Genomic DNA, 23,073 nt, shown 5'->3' with positions numbered 1-23,073 from the left:
AGGTGCATAGATGGGATTTCCAGGGTCAGGAAAGGGCAGCACTGCTTGATTTCTGAATGCAGGGAGTATTCACTTCACTAGCAATGCTTTCATGCATCGTGATGCTTTTTCTGGGGATAAATCTTATATAAAACAATTATAGGGGAGCTTAAATAGAGTAGTAAAAATTTTTCTTGGCCTCTGTATTGCTGATTTCCAGCTTGCAGTGACTGACACCAGATTTTATGTGTATGGATCCGCCAGAAATGTCCGGACAGGAATTCCTGGCATAAGTCGACTGACCCTCGAGGAGTACTGAAGGACTGATAGGAATCTGGGATGACAGGTGCAAACCCAAAGCTGCAGGCTTTCTCAGCAAAACAGAAGTACGGTGAGGAAGCAATACCACGTAGGGTTCCGCAGGGCTGGGAGGTGGGAGAGGAGGCGCAGCACGGGTGAGCGGTTGCTGCGGTTCGGCAGCGGGGACCGGAGGGCTGCGAGCCGGGCCGCGGGACGCAGTGTCCGGGCAGGGCTGGGGCGGGCGGGCAGCGCCTGCAGGTGCCGCGGGTCACCCGGCGGGGGCGGGCGGCGGCCCCGGGGGAGGAGCGGGGCGCGGGCCGGCCCCGGTGCGCGTGTCCCAGGCGCGGGGCCGGGCTATCGGAAGGAGGGCAGGGCGAGGGCGGGGCGGTTGGCGCGGCTGGCCCGGCCCGCCAGGGAGGAAGGGAAGGGGAGCGGGCTGTGCTGTTGCCCTTTTAAGCGAGCGAGCGGGTACAGGAGGCCGGTACAAAGGGAGCTCCGCCGTGCCCCGCCGGCTGGGGCTGCCCCGGCCCCGCCATCTTCCGTCCCGCAGGCGCGGCCGGGGCCAGGGTCGGGCCGGCTGAGTCGGAGGGAGGCGGTGGCAGCACAGGCCCGGGCCCGGAGATGAGGCCAGGATGTCGGTGTCAGGGCTCAAGGCCGAGCTGAAGTTCCTCGAGTCGATCTTCGACAAGGACCACGAGCGCTTCCGCATCGTCTCCTGGAAGCTGGACGAGCTCCACTGCCAGTTTGTGCTCCTGCCGCCGCCGCCGGGCTCCAGCCCGCAGCCGCCGCCGCCGCTCACTATCCACTGCAACATCACGGTGCGGGGGCCGCGCGGGGCGGGGAGGGCTGGGCACGGCCCGCCCTCGCCATTGTCCGCGGGGCGCGGGGAGGGGGCGCAGCCCCGCCGGGGTGACTCAGCACGGGGGGACCGCTCCCCCGGGGCTCCGGGTGCCTTCCCCGTTTCCACCATAACAAAAGTTACGTGGGGCGGGCGGCCCCGGCCTCTCCTCCTGTGCGGCGGCAGGAGGCTCGGGTCTGCACAGGAGACTGTGCAGGGACTCGGGTACGGGGGAAGGACGCGGGCCAGGGCCGCCGCTGCCGTTTCGGGGCCGGCATCCGCGAGCTGGAACAAAGGGCGACCGGGCCCGGGGCAGCGGGTACAGAGCCCCGGGGTGGCGGAGGGAGAAGCAGAGGGGCCCCGCTAGCCGGCCCGGCCCTGCGGCGGCTCCCGGGACAGCGGTAGTGTTGTGCGCGGAGCCCGGAGCAGGCGGCGGGCGGGCGCTTTACCGAGTGCGCCACACGGCCGCGGCCTGGGGCGGGCCCGGCCTTCCCCGCGGGGTAGCCCGGGGGGGCCGCGGCGATGGGAAACTTGTCAGTGGCTCTGTCGTGGAGGGGTAACACGGAGCACCTGCTCTGCTGCCTAAGGGCCGTTTAATCGTAACGGTGCTTTTAAACTTGCCAGGGGGTGCGAGCAGCTGTGTCCGAACTGAGCGTCTCCTGCCTGCCGAGGGCTTTCAGCGTTCTCCTTTCTGTGGGGTTTTTTCCCCCCCTTAAATTCTTTTGGCTTAATATTCATTCAATGAATGGCAGAGAAGCCGAATAAAACGTTCAGTGCTGTGTGGCATGGTAACATGACATTCTAAAGACTCCTCTGGTTCTTTAGAAGTTTAGGGCCTAAACTTGCCGAAGGATCTGAATATATTGGGTCTGCGACTCATGTACAGAAAAGTGCTGGAGGTTCATTTTTGTTGGGCTGGTTGCAGCTATAAGTGAATTTAAATGCCTTTTCAAGATTGAACTGAATAGCGGCATATTGAAAAACTTTGGGTGAAAACAGCATGTAAGGAAGATAAAGCCTGCTGCTTTTTCTTGCTCTTTGTATGAAAGTTTCAAACACCATGGTATAAGTTGAATATTTCAGTACTGAAAGATGAAAATATTTATGCAAACCAGGCAAGTCTAATAATAATCATGACCAGAGTCTCACTTGCCTTAAAGTGACTTTATTAAATTAAAGGTGAATTGTTAGGTGGCTCTTCTAGTTTTCACAGTTAACTGTTATGAGAAGTCCCTTCTGTGGTCATGGGACAGGTCTTTGTTTTACTGGATACTTGTAATACATAAGATTTTGGGGGTTTATGGTAAAATAAACAAGATGTGTTGGTGTTCTTGTATTCAGACATGACCCTTCAGATGATGGATTGTGTGACTTCCTATAAATATTTTTATTTAGGAGAGTGTGTTCCATTGCAGAGAAATTTGGCTTTTTGTTTCCACAAAATGTGATCTATTTCATAAGTTTTGCTCTAAACAATAAAATGATGATTGTGCACCCTTAGTTGCCAGCTGCATTTGATGGGTTATTTCTTTGTGAAGTCACAGCTAACAAGTAAGCCAGCAGTAAGACCTGAAGTAGTTGTGCCCAGGATTTTTGCTGTGTTTATCTACTTCTGAGACTGCTTTCATTTTAACTACTTTCAATAGTAATTTTTATTGTGAAGAAATGCGCCCCCTTATCTGTAGGCCTTTGGCTGAGGTGTGTCTGAGCAAGCAAGAAACCACTCAGGTCACTTTTGTCATGTTTGTGTTAATGAGGAAACAGTGTCTGCAATCTGCTGTTACAGTCACTTGCCCCAAAATTCAGGAGATCTTTCACACGCCGTTAGACTTGTGGTGCATGAACTTGCAAAAAGAACAGGAAGAGTGCTGTTTGAAACCTCAGACCTGAGACTTCTGCTTTCTTGAAAGTTCTGTTTACAGTTGTCTGTGAGCAGCTTGGTGCTTTCTGATGTTGCCTAATTTTTTGCTCTTTGAGGCAGGTGGTTATTTTCCCCATCTGCTAAAAATAAATGGGATAGGGCAACCTGGTGATATAGAGGTGAGTCCCTTGAAACAAATGGGCAGCAAGTGACAGAGCCAAGAAGAGAAAGCTCATCTCTGGGTTTCTGTCCTAGTTCTTTGACATACATTTTAGAACTCTTAAGTGTCACAAAAGTGTTTTGGTTTTTTTTTCCCCCTTCCCACTGAATGGAGTCTCCTGGGCCTAACTCCTGATTGCCTTCAGATATTTTTTGGGGTTTTTGTGAGTAGTGTAGACTAGAAGAGCCTAAGTCTTGTATACTCTGCTTCAGTGGCTCTGCAGCTACTGGGGGAACTAGAACTTCAAATAGCAGTTGTAGCATGCAAAGACTGGTAAGGCTATAAAGTTGCTGGTCAGTATGTTTTTTTGGGGAGAGTCTCTGCATCAGAAGCTACTGTCTTAGTGTTCTGAATTTGCAGAGCAAATATGCAGTTTTCACTGTTTGCTTCTCCTAGTCGGTTTAACCCCTACAATAGTGATCCAGCCAGGGTATTTCCTTTACTCAGCAAAAGCATACAGTGGGTTGTGTCTGGATGTTCAAGAATCCTGTTAAGGATGAAGAGTAAGCCTAGCACTCAATCACCACTTTCCTTTGTGGTTCTGTTAGTATATGTCAATATTTTACATAAAATGACAGCTGTCTAGCAGTGTGTAGAGATGCTGAGGTTACGGGATGGAGAAACATCTGGTAGGGAAGGAAGCTTTCAGTGTCTAAAAAGAGATCTGACAACTAAGTTGTCTCTGATATTCCCAACCGATCTTTTTTTCTCTCCAGCCTAGAGGGAAGAGGAAATATTCCTCTGTAGAAGTGAGGGAGCATATATGGTTAGGAACTGTGTATGTCTCCACAAGTTTTCTAGACTAAAATTGATGGTTTGAGAAGTCTGCCACTGGCATTTCTCACTGAGATGATTTGCTGATTGTCTCTGAAGTATAGAGAACTATCAAAGTTCTACAAACTATAGATTTAATAAATAAATATTAACTATAGATAGATTAAATATATAGATTAACCTATAATATTGGCTATAGCATCTCAGGGATATTGTACCTGTGACACTGACCACTGCTTGAAATTAAAGCAAGAACTACTTTATTTGGTAGCTCTTCTGTTTATAAATGGTAACCAAACTTAGACTAAGTCTGTCATTCACTATTTCTGGTAGTGACCTGTGTTAGAGCTTACATGGTTAATCAGATTATTTCAAGAGGCATTTCAGGGTGGAGTCACCCCTGTCAGAAACATTACTGCTTATTCCTGAGAACTGTGTAGTTATTGAACTTGTTCAGGCTGTGTACCTTCACACTCCCATTTTGTTATGCCAACAGCAGTGTCTCCATTTGGAGTTTTCTTTCTCTTTTTCTCAGGTTTCCTTTTTAGTTAACAGCACTATTCCAGTTGATCAAGTTCAGTAAATCTTGTCCTGTTCTTCATGTTTTTAAATAGTATCAAACCTATGGCCTTACTTAGAGGAGTGTTTTTAGGTAAGTGTCCTTCAATACAGTCTCTGGTTTCACTTTGGTATCTTATCAGACTTAGATCATAGTATTGCAAAGGGTGTGTTAGAATTATTATACAGCAAAGTATTTTCCTTTTTATTTCAAGGCAAAGGACTAGTTTGGATTGCTGTAAAACATTTTGTATTTATGTCATCTCTTCAATGAGAAACTGGATATTAATATCTCTCCACCCATACACAAAATTCCTATTGAAATTCTACATCCTTAAGTGACCCTTGCAGATAGAATGGGGGTTGTGCCAATTCCAGGTGGAAGCAGGTTTGCCCTAAACAGATACAGGGCTGTGATGTGCAGTGATATCCTTCATACTTTAGCAATTCTGTTCAGGTGATGTGGCTGACTCAGTAAACCCCTGCTTCTCTGTTGGAAAGGAGCATCTTCTGCTGACAAATATCCTGCTGCTAAATCAGGGTTAGATGCTGCTATGAAAAACTTGAAAAGGTTGCTGCCTACAGATAACTGCAATTGATGGGAGAAGACTTTATTTTCCCTTAAAACCAGAATGGATAAAAAGATACTACCTGTGAAGGTTTAGACAAGTTGGGTATATACAGAGAGAGTGTATTGGATCCTGGAGCAGTTCTTCAAAGGCATCACTCATGCAACTATTATTTAACATAACATGCAATAGAAATTGACCAGGTTTAGTATTGTTTTATTTAGCAAACCAAAGTTAAGCTAACAAAAAAATTGCTAAAAGAATAGCAAGGGTATTAATTTCTCTTTTTATGTCAAAACTGCAGTTGGAAAAAGAATATTGCAAAAAGGAGTAGGAAGAATCATTTGTGTCTGGAAGACAAGACCTTTCTGACACCACAGTCTGGTTGTGTGATGTGTGAAAGGCTGTAACCAGTACTTCAGGATTTTAAAAGACGGTTCTGTCCTCCCTACAAGGTATGAAGTGCTCCTAAAATATCCTAGGAAGCCACAGTGGCAGGCATCAAATAGAAAAGCTGGCATATGTTGAGGTCTCAATCTACAGTAAATTGTGCTCATTTCTAATGGGTTGCTCATGTGAGTTGATACAGTAACCTTAGAACTGGGATTGTTGTGGTCCTTGAAAGAGCTCTCTGTGCACTTTGATGGTTAAGAAGTTTTGTAGGGAAAAGTAAGTTCTTTTTACTCAACATCTTCCCTCCTGTGAGCTGCTCAGGAGGTGTTGTGTATTGATGCATTGTTGATATCCTCAACATGTATTGAAAATTGGAATTGTTAGTAAGAATGAGGTGTGATGGTGCCCCGAGCAGTCTGTAATAGTGCCGTTTCTTGTAGATCAGCAGAGGCTATGTGCCTTGTGAGGTGGCTGAAATTGAGTTTGCTGCATTAAGGACCTGGCTGGCATGTATAAATTCTTACTGAGTTCTTGTTGATCTGGACTATTTCCCAGTCTGGTTTAGCTGCACAAACAGCTGTCCTGTCACAGCAGTGAGTGGGAGCTGCTGGATCCAGCAGTGCTGGCAGAGCCCTGGGTGGCACTTGGGACTGACCTCTCCTGGGTGCAGTGCCTGGGGTGGCACCAGGCCCCTGGGCCTCCACGAGTGCTGGAGTTGTTAGTGATAGCTGGACCAGACTTAATTGTGTGGAGTTTATTTACTTGAAAAATCTGCCTCTTTCCTGGAGACTGCAAGATGCAGAGATGGAGACAATTCTTTAAAGACTATTATTAATAGGAAAGAAAGAGGAGGTAAAATTTCTTGATAGGAACAAATGTTTGTAGAAGTTGATTAACAGAAATTACTATTTTAGTTATGCCTCAGTGTGGACTTTCTTCAGTACTGTCAGGTTATTTGCCTTTATGTAGTTTTGAAAGGTTGTAAATGCCTGAATTCTTGGCTGGAGTATTTGGAGTCTTTTTTTCCTTTAAATGGTAATATTCTGTTTTGAATATTACCAAAGACTTGACAATTGTTGACTTAGTATGTGTTCTACTGTGTTTCTTCAGCTACAAGTTATATAGGAGAATCACAAATGACCTTTCACCAGCAGCTCCTAGAAGACAACTGGAAAATTAAATGTCTGATTATACTAAGAAGACACTATTTAGCACTTAATCTTCAATCAGTCTGCCTGTATGCAGTACACACTTGAAGCTAATATGATCACAATGATTCTCAGTTGATCTCTGGTGGGATCAAGCATACCAGTTATTGTATGTCTCACTGATGTCTTGTGTCCAGCTGTAATCTCTAAACGTGATATGAAAATAATGACCTTATATGTGGGGATTTTTTTTCTTTATCTCTTGTTTACAAGACATCTTGGTGTACTAAGTACTGTAGAGCAGCTCATGATTTATGAAGATTTAGTATAAACTGTATTCTTCTTTCAGATCTCAATCTTTTGCCCTCTTAGAGCAGAAGAATTCAATGCAGTTGTAGATCTTGCAGTTGCTTCTTTAGTGTGTATTCAGGAAGGCAGGAACATAAGCTCTGTTAGAACTTGTATAGTGGCATTAGAAAAAAAATCAAAGTGTTCCTGAGCAGTGGTGTTCAAGATACCACAGGCTTCCTTGAATTTTTGAAGTAGGAAATAATTGTGGTAACAGTTGTGTTATTTAGCTTTCTAATGGTAAACACTGGTTAAACTCCATGGTACTGAAATTTTGCATGTGGGGGACATGCAGATTCCATCCAGCTCTAATCTGAAGGCCTGTGGCTAAGCAGCATCAGGGCAGCTGTGTACATTACTGTGAGGGGAGAGCTTGGGAGCATGGTGAATGGTGGTTGGAATGCTCTCAGCCATGGGTGAGAATAAAAATTCTTTTACCAGCAGGTGTGTCTGGAGTACAGCAAGTTTGCAAAGGAAAAAGGTGGAAAAGAGGAAGATGCCTTTCAGAGAGGGGAAGGGGCACAAATAGAAGGGGATGCTGAGTGATTTGAACACTTGAAAGATGTAAATTCCTGAAGTTAGAGGAAGAAGGGGAAGCCTGGGTCTTCTGGGTGACAACAGAGGTGATATCAGACTTTGCATACTGTGGAGTAACTGTGTAAGTGATAAAGGTGAGAGCAGGTCTGCAAGGAAACTTTCTGAATTTAAGTTGGTGAGAGGAGGGATATGTCCCAACTTTATAACCAGTTTTTCTGTTCTAGCCATACTAGAAACCATTTCTTGTTACTCTAGCTTTGTGACACTCTTGTTGATAACTGGCCTGTATAGTTGCAGAAGTAGGTAATAACTCTTGATAATTAGAAGAAGTTGATAATTTGTTTCAAGTAACCAGACTTCCTGCAGGAATTTGGACACATCAGATTCTGTGCTGGTAGTAAAGAGTACTGCAGAATCAGATTTGCAAAATACCTTTCTCTTGAGCCCATATGTGTAGCTACTCATAGGTAAAGCACTGCCAACTTGAGTGCATGTGTAATATGTGCATTAAAGAGAACCCCTTGTGTGTCTGAGGGCTCCCAAACAACCAGCCTCTGACAACTGGCAAGCTGAGGGTACCAGTGCACAGTGGGTTTTTGTGTGTGAGGAGCAGGATCCTGCTGCTGTGAGGTGCTGTAATAAAAACCTGGACATAGTTTTGAGTCTACAGCCATGTTCCAAATCAGCACATCACTTAGTCTTCAGCAATGCTGTGTGCTTTGCTCAGTTTTGAGTGTGGAGGATGTTTAACTTTTTTTTGTTGCTGTTAACATTGGCAGAGCAATGTTCCTTAGCTCCCATAGGTTGGCCCTTCACGATAATGTACATTTTCAGAGACTACGTGATGCTCGAGAACAACTTACTTGCTATGCTGTTAATACAGTCCTGTAGTGTTGAGTTGTGTTTGAGCAGCAGTTCAGTAACATTTGGTGGCTTTTTAGTTTGGGTCTGGATAAAATGTTAAGAGTGTTTGGTTTTTTTCTGTGAATCTCCTTGAGTGGAGAGATTACATGCTGCATTATGATGATGTGGTGAGTAAAATGATACTTCACAGTGATGGACAGTAACTGTGTTTTATCAGAAAAGTGAAATTTTGTTCTTTGATGCTCCAAATTAATGTTTTAAGTCTGTGTAGTTTTGTTCCACTGGACAAGCCTTTTGCTTGGTATATAGAGAGAATGAAGTTGTGGCAGCTGATAAGAGAATCTGATAGACCTGTTTTTCTCAGGGTTATATACAATTTTATGTATGGGACTTGGCAGTTGGGACATTTTGCCTAAATTAAGTAATTTGAAGAGCAGCTGGCCTCAAGAACTTGACCACAAGAAATGTAAGAATTATAATGCCACATTTGCATTCATATTTGTGACCATTTGAAGTGATGATCTGTGCCTTTGCTACTTCGGTTGTAGATGCTTTGGCTTCTTACCAGGTAGTGATGTTTTGAGCAGTGAGAGATGTGTGTACCAGGACAGAGAGATATGGAAGCAAAACACTAAAGTGTCTTAGATTATTCCACAAACTTTAAATTTATTGGCCTCTTGTATCTGCCTTGAAAACAGCAGCAACTTAAGTTTTCAAGATTTTTTTTTTTTCTCAAAATGTTATTTTCTATCTTGGGTGTATAAAAATTTTAAGAAGTTAAAAGATTCCATAATAATTCCAAGAAAATGTTATTGGCTTGGGTTGAACTAATGAATTAGTGCAGATGAAGGTGCAGATTACAAAGTGCTTGGATTTTGGAATAATTTGTACAAAAGCGAATTGCCATTGAAATACTGTCCTTGTTGAAATTCCTTCATTCTGTGGTCACTGCCAGTGAAGATTGGCACTTACAGAAGCTGCTGAATCTGGATATTGCAAGAAGTGTTGTGTGATCTTAAGTTTCAGTTGATTCAGAGCTGTACTGTGGTCCCTGTGCCCTTGTGCAGAAGGCAGCTGGAGAAGGTGCAGTGTCAGAGTGCCACGTGTGTGCCTGTGACACCTGATGTGACAGTAGGGCAGTGGCTTTGCTCTCACAAGGGCCTTGTGACAACAAAAGGGATCCTCAGAATCATTCTATATACTTGCAACAAACATTTCCTCCTAGTTACTTTTGTGGTAGTCTTCTCCAGTCAGAACTTGTTTGTACAGAGAACTGTATTTTTGTTTTGTTTGTGGTTGCAGAGTGAATTTTACTGGCATCTATAGAGTGGTGGTTTGTTACAGTCTTTCTGCTCCATGAGGCACCTACCTTTGACCCCCCCTTCTAGCATGGCTGTGTTTAATAACCTGAACAATTGGAAACCAGGGTACTTTGCTACACTTGCCTCCTTCCCTAGAGAGTGTGTGGGAGAGGCCAGCTGTGACCCTGCTTGTTGTGTTGATTTAATGCACTCCTGAAGGTATTGGCTTCTGCAGCACTGAGTGTATTAGCAGAACTGACATAGGACAGGATTAGGGGATTCTTTCACCTTCTTCCTGTAAAGGTGCAAGATGATTAAACTGTGGCAATCCCAGAGATCCTACCAAAGGATGATGCTTCACCTGGGATTGTGTACAGGTTACAGCTGTCAATACAGCCATTAAATTTAGGAGTAGAATTGCAGTAATTTTGTATGTTGTAGGGAGAGATGTGTATTTCAGAGAGCTGAACTTGGTGAATACCAAGTGCAGGACTTGGTGTTGTGTGGTGGTAAACAAGTGTTCTCGCTGAACTGAGCCTGTCAGGCTTTAGGGAGGATGGACAAAAAGTAAAGCTATACAGGCTTGCCTTCAGGCAAGTGAATAGCATGTTACATATGGTTTTAAAATTCAAGAGGAAAAGCAAGTTAGTTTATCTCTTGTTTGGTAGTGATGTTTAAAATTCACTTTGCTTCCATGCTACCAGAAATACTAAATTGCATTTTAAACTCTCCATTGCAAACGCTTTTCTTATCTTTTAGAACTCTGGATCACTGACATCTTAGAGTCTTTAAGAAATGACAGATTTTTCATATCTAAAAGTGCAAATGTTAGAGTATTGTAATGTTCAATGACTTGATCTATACAACACAGCAAATGGTGATGTCTGACTGTTTGAAAATAAAAATTTGGGGGGGTTTAAGTAACTGGAGGTTTCTGGGAAATAGTTTGATTTGGATTATTTTCAATGAAATTGATTCTTCATGCTTTCTTCTTTCTTAATTGTTATAAAGGATTGGTTGAGAGGACAGATGACAATCTGCTGGCTTTTAAAGGTTCTTAAGCCTGTGGATTTCACTGGCACTTGAGCTGCTAGTGGTAGAAAATGCTTGCTGCTTCTTAAGCTGCCTTTGGAAAATTTGGCCTCTAATAATGGGAAACACTCTGTCAGTTGTGTAATCACAACTAATGCTGTTTTAAGTAGCTGTAAGTACTAGTGTTTTATGGTCACCAAGTTAAACTTTAGCTTTAAGAATATCTGCCTAAATCCTGGTATTTTTGTTAATATTAACTTTGTGGGTTTTTTCTTCTAAAGGCAGCTTGATACAGATGGAAAAATAAGTGGTGAATGATTCACTAACAATTGCAAATAATGTGTACTAAAGTGTAGCTAATTGCTGTTTATTCTTCAGTGTTTATTGAATGTTCATGTAGGATTTATATATGACCCTTATTAAGGCCACCTTAATAATGATCTGATTCTCCTGTTTAATTAAATGGACGAAGTTGGAAAGCCATCTGTGATTTGAAATCAATTTTTTGGCATATGTTTATAGAGGCAAGTGTATTCACCTTGAGAAGATTATATTGGATCTCTGAGATGTCTTGCTCCATTAGGATTTACTTCATTACCAAGATTTGAGTGAGCAAGAATGGTCTCTTTCCAGCCTTCTCAGAGTATCTAAGCTGGTTAGTTTAAACCTGGGAATTTGATGTTCTGCTTTTTGTAAAAAAAGAGTGAAAAAAAATTTTGGGACTGAGAAAATGAATATTAGAAGGACTGTTAGGAAGATTAGCTAAGTTTTAGTTGTATCTGGTATAAAAAGTATAGAACTAGGTTCTGTCTATGATGGGGATTTTGTGAAAACTTAAAAAGAAAGAAATAAAAATGGTTTAAATTTGTTCAGACAGTATGCTAAGGATTTTTAAAGGAAACCACCCCCACACTTTTTTCCATCTAGTATGATCAGGAAATTAAAGAAAATTAAGAACTGTCACTTTGTCATTGTATTTTTAAATCATAATGCAGTAGCCATGTGTTTAAATGTGTTTTCCTACCACTTAGCTGTGAGAAAATGGCTCAGTTGTGTACAAGGAGAGATGATTATTCTTTTGCATTGTAGCAAACTGCAGGTAATGTTAAGAGTGAGATGTTTTGATTTAGCAACATCACAATTCTAACAGTATTGTAGTAATTTAGAAATGTCTTGTTTAAAAGTCTCTTACATCAAAATTGTGTCACTGTAGCTTTAGAAAGCAGGATAAAGATTATATAACATTGCAAGGAAACGGCCTTATTGTTAAGGATGAGGAAGCTTAGATAGGATATACTTAGATGACAGATCCTGCCTGGGAAAAGCTGTCTTACTGTGTGTGTTCCTAGAATCTTCTGTCACATTTTGCTGCTTTTTTTTTTTTTCCCTTTGGTTAGCAAAGTTGTTGAATGTAAGAAGAGCTCTTACAGAGGATGTAATGGAATGCCTGAACAGTGAGATCCCGTGTGTATTCTTCTAACACAGTGGTTTTCCTAAATGATTTTGATCAGTTTTGAAATTGTTCCCATGGCAGGAGTGCAGGGTTTTATTCCCTTTGTATTTTGTGTGTTTATTAGCAGGCTAAATTCTTTTGCTGCATTCTGTCACAGAAGCATTTGCCTTGACAAAGCTCCCAGTCTGTCCTGGTGCTGATACAAAGAGTCTCTAGAAGTGATGATGCCATGAATTGTAATTGTATCTGTGCTGCTGTAAACATGCTGCCTTTGTCCTGCCCCATGTGGGTGAGCTGTGCTGTCACTGCTGGCCAGTGGGCACTGCTGTGCCCCACAGCACCCCCTCTGCAGATGAGCTGCTGCCTTTGCTTGTGGAGAGCAGCAAAAAATGCAGCAGTTACATAAAACATCTCCAACACTGAATATGGTGAGAGCTGTGCAGCTGAAGGGATCATAGAGACAGAGTCCCTGCATGGCAGCTCTCTAGTGAAAGGCCCACAGTAATGGGGCTTTTTAACCACTGATAATTAATAGTAAAGTAACTGCTATTTTAGGGTTCCTCTCATTATATATTGTCTTTGAGAAGCCTTACATGACACAGCTCAAATCCACCTCTTATCTCTATAGCATGTAGATACAGAAAAAAAAAAGCTGATTTAATTCTCTCAACAGAATTAGCTCACGTGAAGTTCAGTTGTTTAACCTTACAAACCACAAGCTTAGCTTTAAGTTGCCTGCTGTGGTTATTACAAACTCATGAGCCTTTTTATATCTCAAGTTCAGAACGTTTGAAGTTCATGTGTGAATTCTGTATTTCAAAATATAGTGACTCATATCCACGTGGAAATCAGCTGTTCCAAAAATATGGATTACTTACAGATCTAAAGAAACATAATGGCATTTGTTTTTTAATTAAATTAATATATTTATTGGTAAGTGTGACAAATTAAGCGTTGCCACAAAATGAAAGCTTGACTGAATTTGTATTTTAATATTAAGTATCTGTTGTGAAAAAGTTGGAATGTGCAATTAAATAGTCATATTCCAAAAATGTAAAACTTGAAATATTTTCTGATAAAGCTGAGTAAATATGCTTGTAGTGTTGAAGAGCCTTCCTGAGAAGTGCGCTCCTCCCATTCATGTTTCAAAAGCTAGATCAGGCTAAAAATTTAATAGTTAATAATTTTTAGGACATAGTCATTCATGGGTGCTATACACTCCAGGCAGTATTGAGTCCTTGTAGGTTTTCTCACCTTCAGGAGGGCTTGTTTTCAGGGCACAAAATGGAGCTGAGTGTAAACCATGAGTAAGAACTGTCCCTCAGAGCAGGAGGGTAGCAGCATGTTCAAGTAGCCACTGCAGTGTATTTAAACTCATAGTGGAATTGCTTGATCATCAGATCTGCACTGTCAGTCTTGTATCTAGCTGATGTACATGTACATGCTGCAAGTATTTTGGAGGTGATAATTATATAGGCCCCCAGACTGGAATAGATACTGGTTACAATGAGGAATGTCCTACTGTAGGGCTGTTCTTTAGGTTGAAAAAGGAGAAATAAAATTGTCAGAGAAAAGGAGTGTAGACAGGGAAGAGTTGAGTTCCACTCTCTAAGCAGTCTTCAGATTCCAGATACGATTTAGAAGAGAGGACCAGCAGGTGCTTGTCTAATATAAATCTTTGCAATTAATAGATTTTTGTAGGTCTGGACTAACATAATTTTTAAAATGCTTGATTTAAAAAAAAAAAGCCAAAAATACCTGTTAGCAGAATGGTGCATATGTGCACAGTCCAAATGTGACTGTATCTGAAGAATATTTTTATTCTGTTGAGTCTGAGGATTTTAAAAAACAGATGGCTTGGTGAATCTTGGAAGGGATTTTGCTTGCTCTTTGTATTTCTTGATGAGAATGTTGGTGTAATATAAAGTCATGGTAGTAGTGTTTCCCCTACTGTCTTTTTCTTACCTTCATGAGCTGCTCTGAGAAGTTTGGGTCTCAAGAACAGCTGAGTCAAAGAAGTATTCAGGCAGTGGGGCCACAGTTAGCAGAGATTCCCTCCTATTGTTCCCCCTGCACATCCAGGTCAGTGTGCAGTGGGAAAGGCTTGAGGTGAGAAGGTTGCACCAGTGCAGAAGACTTCACAAGTAGCTTGCATGTTATTAAAAGTGAGTGAGATGTTATCAGTACGAAACCTGAAACACCTTTAATAAATTAACTCCTAAAAATAAGTTTAGAAACCCAGTGGCAAAGGAAAATTCAGCCTTGTTTCTCCCACAGAGATAGTGGTTAATCCATTAAGTGAAACTGAGAAGAAAATACTCTTCTCAAGTACTGTGTTGTGTAAAGAAAATGATTAAACCACATCTGTAAGCCTGCCTTAGCCATAAATCTCGGCAAGCTGAGCACTTGACTTTATTGATATGTATTTGAGATGTTAGGCCTTAGTTAATCAAGAATAAATATTCCAAGGTCTCTGCTTTGTGGGGGAGCAACACAAGGGAATCTCTGCTAACTGTGGCCCCACTGCCTGAATACTTCTTTGACCCAGCTGTTCTTGAGACCCAAACTTCTCAGTGCAGCTCATGAAGTTAAGAGAAAAGCAGTAGGGGAAACACTACTACCATGACTTCAGATTGCACCAACATTTCCATTGAGAAATACAAAGAGCAAGCAAAGCATAGTATAGTGTGTATTGTGTGCTTTGAAGTGAAGATGAAAGATGGGAACAGTTTGTCATTTCATAAAGATACTGGGAATATTATGTATTCCTTTAAGAAGTTTGTAGCTGTGATTTAAAAAAAAATAAATTTATACATAAACTTGAGGGGATTGAACTTGTTAAAAAATAAGTTTATGCAAAGGCTTCAGTTTCCAGAAGATGAGAATTTTAGACTGCTGTATCTAGAACTTGTATGGTGTCAGTCTGTTTTGCCAAAGTTGATGTCCTGTAGTCATACGGGTTCGTTTATGGGGTTCAGAACTTCAGATAGAAGGTCAGTTAGGAAATACTTTATTAAAAGCCAGTTCTGACATGCTTGTATTTTCCTCCAGTTTTCAAGCCTTGCCTGTTAACTTTTGAAGATTGAAACATAATTTATTGTCTCTGGAATGAGAGAGATGTTTTTTTTTTCCCTTTTCAACAGCAGTGAGGGAAATGAATGAAAATTCCCTCATTATTTTGTAAGACCTGGGGATACAAAGATAATACCTGTGTGATAAAACTGAGGTTCAGCAATTTGTCCTCAGCTACTAAAGTTTAATTGAAAGGGTGAGAAGTGGAGAAGGCCTTAAATAACTAAAATAAATAACTAAAATCAATGATATGAAGGAACACTTACTGTTGAGTTGGAAGCTACATGGTATCTTCCATCCTCACAATATCACCCAACCTGTGTGAGGAGAAAATTGGAATTGGTTTTTGAAACATCTGAACAAGAACCAAAGGGTTTCTATTTACCTTTCTGTAGCAGGGGGTCTGCCAAGCACCTTTGGAAGGGCTGCATTCTGTGGCACCTTAGTGGCACCCATGAGCTGTGTCTCTCCCATGGGTTCCATGTGCCCACACCATGGCTTGTTGTGAAAAAAACAAATGGAGCACACTTGTAATCCTGTGAGCCCATTTGGTGTCACCTGGCTGTGTCCTGGTGCCTGCCTGCCAGCTGTGGGACTCTCTGGATGGAATGGAGTAATGCCATGAGCTTTCCTGGATGCAGTGTATTCCATGAGAAATCTTCAGCAGGGGGATGTCCTCTATGAGCTTGGTGGTACAAAGATAAAATGGCAGATTTTGGGACTGTGATGTGCCAGTTAAACTGTCCTTCAAGGTAGGACATTTGAGCTGTATTGCTTTTGTCTGTGGGTTGGTGCTAGAAGAGTTTCAATAATCCTGTTTGAGGAAGAAATCTAAAGACTCCAAGTTTTATTGCTTTTCTATGCAGGTAGCTGTGTTATTATGAAAAATCAGCATCACTTTTATTTTTTTGACATGCACTACTCGTGGTTCCATTTTTTTTTGCTAATAATCACCCATACCTAAATATATTTAAATTTGTCCCTCCTGCTCCACCTGCCCCCAAGGTTTTAAACATTTCAGCACTGCTTCTTATGTATATCCATCATCTGAGACAAAAATCAGTTGAAATACTAGAAGAACGAGTTGGATGGATTTCTTTCAATTTCTTTTGCATTGTTTAAAATGTGGTTTTAAAAGCTTCTGTGTTACCTGACACAAGTAAGATTAAAGGTGGTATTAATACTGTGTTATGAAATTTTGGGGGTAAATGATTTTTTAAAAGCTTTGGGATTTTTTGTTTATTTGTTGGGTCTTGTGTTGTTTCTCTTTTTTAAACAGGAATCTTACCCCTCTTCATCACCAATATGGTTTGTAGAATCAGATGACCCAAACCTGACTTCAGTCTTAGAACGTTTAGAAGATATTAAGAAGAGCAATACTCTGGTGAGTGAAGTATTTTGGTTACTTTGGGCATTTACTTGGCCTTGTGTGTTTACTTGACTTTGTCACATTAACAAGTATAGGTCAACTAGTTCAGTTTTAGGGTTATTTGGGGGATTTTATAAAGACAACTTTCTCTTCCAAAAAAACTTATGAGCTAAAAGTAATCCAAAAGATTTGAGGCAAGAAGGAAAAGGTACCTTCTTCTAGAGAGTAAGCATTGAAGTCAAGTTTCAACCCCAGTAATTACAGTGTGAAGTTTTCTGAAAATAATGAAACAGCAAAGTGGGTAAAAATATTAAAACTGCTGAATAAAACAGGTGTTGTAGAGTTTTCTTTGCACAGAAGTCAATTCCAGAGGCAAAACTTTGTACTCTTGAGAATGTGTAGCCTCCAAAACATGACAATAATACCAAGAATTCTTGGTTTCTTGAATTCTTTCAAAGGAAACTTGACCGGATAGCTTCTGGTTCATGAAGGTGTTCCTTAGCAGTGTTGTGACTTTGGACAATTGCTACTTAATCTGTATATAAAGATTTCCTTTCTGATGGTTTTGGATTTCAGAAAACTCAAGCATTATATCTTACTTAAATACCCTTTTCATGTGCCAATGGGAGCTCAGGGGAGGGGCACATGAATACAAAAATTAACTTCCTGTTCTGTGTAGGAAACTGTCCTTAAACAGTGCTTGGAAATAAGTTTAAGTACAAATGCAGTTTGTGCCACAAAAAGGAGTATTGCAACATGCTGACAAACTCTTTATTAACAGATGATACTAGCATTTTGTGTTTATTTTGGTGGACATGAATGGGATCCATACAAAACAAATCAGTCTGCAGCATACTGCTTATTGTATGGATTATGTGCTTAGTATTTGTCTGGTTTGGGAAAAATTTGGAATGTTCTTTCTTAAGAAAACCTACTTGTTAGGTTTACTGGGATAATGTTCATCCAGGATACCTGGCTTTAAATAAAAATGCACAAATGTCTTTCTGAAGCTAGTTTAGGATGCATTTGATTTCTAGCAGAAATAATTAGGAAACTAATAAAAGTGAGTCATTGTGGGCCTTGCCATAATTAAAAACAATTGTAGAGGAACATTAGTGTTTTCATGAATTTTGCTGGATTTGACTGTGCAAGATGTACATATCTGTATTTTCTATTTCAGTCTAAAATTTGGACTGAACTACCTTCAGAAGAGTATTATAAATCTTAGTCTTTGTCTGGAAAGACGCAGAAAGGGGTACTAGCAGACAGTCTGGCCAAATGAGCTTTTTGCTTTAAGACTCTTTTCAGAAGATTGTGTAGCTTGAAGCTGGTGTGGCTTGATATTCAGCCTAAAGGTTCTGGACAAATATTTCCTGTGTGCAGTTGCCTGCAAGAGGCTGGAAAGCTTTGTTGTGTACATGCATGGGACTTGCTGTGCTGAGTTGCATATGCACACAGACTGCTTATGTAGCTGGTAAGAAAACAGCTTCTGTTATCAAGATTGTACTTGCCCATGTAAAAGCTGATGAGTTGATGTAATAGACACCTGTGATGGCCCATTGGTTTCTCAGGAATCCACCCTGCATCGTGCTATGCCAAGGTGAAGGCAGATGGGAGTGGCTGAGGAGACAAATACTTGCAGTACAAAATCTGACTGCTTTTTTTGCTCAAAAGACATGATTTGAAACTTCCTAATTGGGGTTTTTTTTCCCTATAACTCTTCCCCATGGAACACTCTCCCTTTTAATGGCATGGAGCAGCTCACACAGACTTTTACAGCAGAGTAGGAAGGGATAAAAAATCCAAATGCTTCTAATTTATCACAGTCTCGTAAAAATTCACTTTGTTTAATTTAGAATCATCTAGAATGTTTCAAATTAGCTTTCTTTTAATTTACTGCAGGTGAAAGATTATCAGTGCCATATTGCTCTAAACTCAAGGTTACTGGAGCAGTCAAATTTTGCATGGGAAAAGGCATTTGACTCTTCCAGGAGCTCAGCTGTGCTAAAAGCAGTGCTAGCACATGTACCCTGGTTTAGCCCTTGGTATTCCACTGCCCTTTCTACCTGCTTTGTAGCATGGGACAGGTGTCAGCTGTTGGGAAACTGAAGAATATGCTCTTCAGGCATAAATGTTTGACCTGTGGAAGCCTTGTTGTTTGAATGGTATAACAAAAACTGGTTTATGATGTTGAAATCATACATGTGTTTCCTGGAAAATCTTCTGTGGATCTGAAACTGTGTTAGTTACCTTGCACCAGCCATGCTGCTTTTGCTATGAAAACTTGTCAAAACACTGAAAATGTTGAAAGGTTATTAAGAATGTGATCAGCATGGATAGCATCAGGTTTGGACAGCTTAGCTGCTTGGTTGTCAATTTTGGACAAGTTTCAGTCAGTAGATGAGGCTACAGAGTTCTTTTAGCCCCTAGTGTCTCCTGAATTTCCTTCTGAAAAATCAGCCAAACTTTAGACTTCCTAAGTATGAAACTGCCATCTGCCTTCTAGTGGCTGTGCTATGCAAAAGAGAGATCTTACTGTGATTACCTTGTTCTGTTTAATGTTATGAGAGTTACATGATGCAGGTCTGAAGCCTCAAATGTCATTTCATGAAATGTTAAGTATAGCTCTACACAATTTTGGAGGTTTGCTTTTTGAAGAGAATAGGGAAATGTGCTTAAATTGAGAGAGTCAGCTTTAATTCTTACACTCTCAACCTTATACTTGTCTGGAAGATGTCAAAGGTAAATACACAATTCCTGGCATAAGTATGTTTACTGCTTGGATAAACTGCTGTCTTGAAGTACTCTGCTTCTGTGTTAATATTATAGATTAAGTCCCTCATGGAGGCATTTCAGGGAAGAATGTTGCCTCTTGCAAACTCTGTGTGGCAGCACCTATTTCTGCACTGGGAGTTGCAGAGGCAAAATGCAGAAATCAGCTTTGCTGTATTTTGAAACTGCCTGAGGCTGCTGGTTGTGGAGGAGGCCAGGGGAGGTACTGTCACTGTTACCTGATAACCAAATAGTGGCCACACTCCAAGTGACAATTATTGCTTCCCTCTGTTTCCATTTGAATCTTTCTTCAGCACTTTCTCAGTGGTATACTCAGACCTATTGATGCATTTATTCTTATACAGATACTGTGGGTATAGGTAGAGACACATAGAATAATCATTTCCATGCTTAAACTGTACTTCTTAAATTCATTTTTCTTGGGAATTAGGAAACAGGGCATTTCATAGTGAAACCAGCAGGATATTAATCTCATCAAAGGTATCCTAAAATTGTTAATGCTTTCATACTGCATTAGAAAGAAATCTTCATACATCAAAAAAGCTTCCTAGTGTAGGCTGGGTTTCAGAAAAAATTGTTCTAAACTGTTTTCAGATGTACAGGACATTAAGATAGGAAGCAAAATTCCAAGAGGTGCTTGTGTTCTAAACCAGCGTTACGGTGTCCAAAAGAACCAACTTCTCAGAACTCCTGAAACATTAAAAATTATAGAGGATGTGTATTCTAATGGTGTAATTTGTTATTTTGATATTAATTATAATAAATATAACAAATGTATTAATGTGTTGTATTTGATGATTTGAGGGTTTCCCTTCTGCAGGCTCTTCACATTGCTCCTTTACCCTGTGGGTTATGAGTTCTAGTTGCTGTTTACTTCGTGCTTTAGGCAGTTTGTATTCCAGGGAAACTGCTGGTGTACTGATAGCTCACTTTTCTTTCTCCAAGTGGCCTCCAAGTGTGTGTTAAGCATTCATTTTACATTAGTCAAGCCTGTGGAGTTACCCTGGAAATACATTTAAATTATTAATACACGACAGAAATCTGCACTCCCTTTTGATAGTCTGTTTGTGTACATACCAACACACACCAAACCATGCCAGGCCCTGCTTAGAGCACAGGACTGGATCAGATGTCTTCCAGATATGCCTTTCAGCTGAAATTATCCCGTGATTTTTCATACAGATGAGCAGAGAATAAAGGATAACAGTGATGGTGATCCATGGCAGAAAGATCAATGGTATTAAATCAATTCCTGTGGAGGAAAAATGTAGCAATAATGAAGAAGTGTGAGAGGGTTGTACAGACAGGATCAGCTTCTTGCTCTGCCACCACCTTTGCAAATTGTAGACACTGATTTTAAATAAGCTGCTGATCTATAAAAATGAACTGCAGTATGAGTTGCATTAAGCTGACCCTGCAATGTAGAATCCTGCCAAGGAGGAGGATCCCTGCTCTCAGCAGGTCTTTGCCTTCCCCCTTCATGATGAAATGGTGCTCTGTGCTGAAGCACACCAGGAATTGATCTGCCACAAAGCTGCTAAGTTGCCACATAGTAGTGTGATCTGTGGTGCAGTGGAAATGAGAAGGTGAAAAGCTGCTGGAGGCCCTCCCCAGGCACAGCTGTAACTCAGCCCAGGCTGTGCCAGCACCTTGTTATTTTGAGGGTGCTGCTGTTCCTTGCTTGTGGTGCTGTGCTTGGAAGTAAGGGAAGCTTGCAGTGTGTTAGGTCCTGGTTGCAAAAATCCCTTCTGAATTTCAGTTCAGCTGACAGGACATTGTGTGGGGAGGAAGGGGGAGGGAGGGAAGGAAGCAGGGCAGCAAGCAGTTCTTAACTCTCCAGCCCTTATTGTCTCTCTGTCAAGGCACATCTAATACTGTGTTTATCTGCTTTTCCAAGGCCAGTGCTAATTGACCAGCAAATGCCAATGGTGGCAGTCTTCTCTCACTGCTTGGATTTATTTTTTGTATGATTCACAGAAGATGTGAACAAATTATTGCCTCTGTGAGAAGAATTACAGCTCCTGGGATTGTATGGTTTGTGCTCCAGCTCTCCATGAGGCAATGTTTGTGCAGAGAAAAAGTTTATCAACAAAATGTGTAGCAGTGCAACTTTAAGCATCTTGCACATACTGAAAATAATAGTTCTAAGACCTCTGATTCTATCTGGCAACTAACTTTTTGATTGATTAACCTGATTCCTGTCTGCTGAAAGATTTCCTGATGTTCTAGATACCCAGGAAGCTTCAAAGAAGTGCAGAGACTTAATGCTGATGAGAAATGTGATTGTTACAGAACAGAAGGGTTTTTGCCAAAATCTATCATGTCTCATGTATATATTCCTAAGAAATGTGGTGCTGGTGTCCCAGTCCTTCTGGTGATATCAGCTTTATTTTTAAGTTAAGTTGATTATCTGCTTTATTTTTGGGTTGGATTGACTCTCGTGAATGATGCAGAAACAGCAGACATGGTGTGATAGTGTTGTAATGCAGGCTGGTATCTCAGTTCATGGCCTCAGATAAATAGCATTCCTATGAAACACAATGTGGAATTCTGCTGTAGAAGGGAAAAGCACTGAAGCTTTCAGATAGCATAAGGGCAACATTTGCCTATCACTCTTAGTGATTTGGGCTTGGAAAGGAGCTCTTAACCCTGGAAAGACTGAATTTTTCACTTCCAGTGGGGTAAGGTGAGAGCATTTAAACTGGCCAATAGCAAGGTTATAGATGTGCATTTTGGAGTGTGTGTGCAGAAATGACTGTCTTGCACACTACCCTCAACAATTGGCAAGACAAATTCTCCTTGGTATCTGAAAGAAAAGTCCTTAAATGGATGTATAATTTCTGCAAGCTTCATCTAGGGAATTATTTTGGAAATAATGAGGTGTTGACCCTTTTACAAATGGATTTTGCAGTCTTTTTTTTGTTTTCCTGACATAGCTGTGCAAAGACCTTGGAAAGTTAGGAAATGCAGTAGTATAGTCTTTCATGTCTTGGCCTTAAGTATGAATCTGAGTTGCCTCCTAGAGAAAGTGAACATCTGTAGAAATCAACTTAATTAGTGTGGTGATCAAAGACCAAACTTAACGTTTGTTTCTGCAGAAGTAAATTTTTTTTCCTGGCTTGCATTAGCAAGTGTGAGGTGTTGCATAGTTTGCAGCTAACAGAGCACAATCAATGGAATGCTGCAGGTTGGAAACACAAGTCATAGATAGTAACTGATTGTGCCTCACCCTGACACAAGATACAGCAAGCAGAGTGCCTGGGCTGCAGTTCAAAGCCTGCCTGGCTCCTGGGACTTTGACAGGGTTTGTCTTGTTTCTACTGCCTGGCTGGTGTGCCTTGGAAAAGAATTCAGGATATGGAAAACCTCTGTTTTCTATACTGTTCCTTCCAAAACACTGTTCCTCCTTGGCAAGTTTTTTGAAGATGTGGTTATTTAAGCTGGGAAATGGGAATGGACCATTTTGTCTCATGGAATGTGACCATTTGCTTATTCCGTAGTGATGTGTAGCTCAGACACCTGTATTTGGAATGGATGATACTGTCAGGGCGAGTTATTTTTCTGCTCATGGCTTTCTTCATAGACATAGGAAGATGAATGAGAGTCATCATTAACTTGCCATGTCCTTGAGCTTCTAATGTGAGGACTTTACTACAAATATTAC

General features: G+C 41.2%; 1 protein-coding gene across 2 annotated transcripts in view; it reads left to right on the top strand.

Annotated features, from left to right (window-relative positions):
- Nucleotides 1-672: 672 nt before the first annotated feature.
- UBE2Q2 (ubiquitin conjugating enzyme E2 Q2) overlaps nt 673-23,073 on the top strand; it is a 45,551-nt gene continuing 23,150 nt past the window's right edge. The window contains exons 1-2 of one of the 2 annotated variants that reach the window (XM_033517074.1): nt 673-1,097; nt 16,527-16,631. In XM_033517074.1, coding sequence (XP_033372965.1) covers nt 912-1,097; nt 16,527-16,631 — 291 coding nt within the window. In that variant the 5' untranslated portion in view covers nt 673-911. The remainder of the gene's footprint in view (nt 1,098-16,526; nt 16,632-23,073) is intronic. The other variant, XM_015639196.3, reaches the window with a different exon arrangement.

This window comes from Parus major, chromosome 10 (genome assembly GCF_001522545.3).
Source record: "Parus major isolate Abel chromosome 10, Parus_major1.1, whole genome shotgun sequence".
Taxonomy (NCBI): Eukaryota; Metazoa; Chordata; class Aves; order Passeriformes; family Paridae; genus Parus; species Parus major.
The sequence above is the reverse complement of the archived record's forward strand: the minus strand, read 5'-3'. Positions and strand labels throughout refer to the sequence as shown.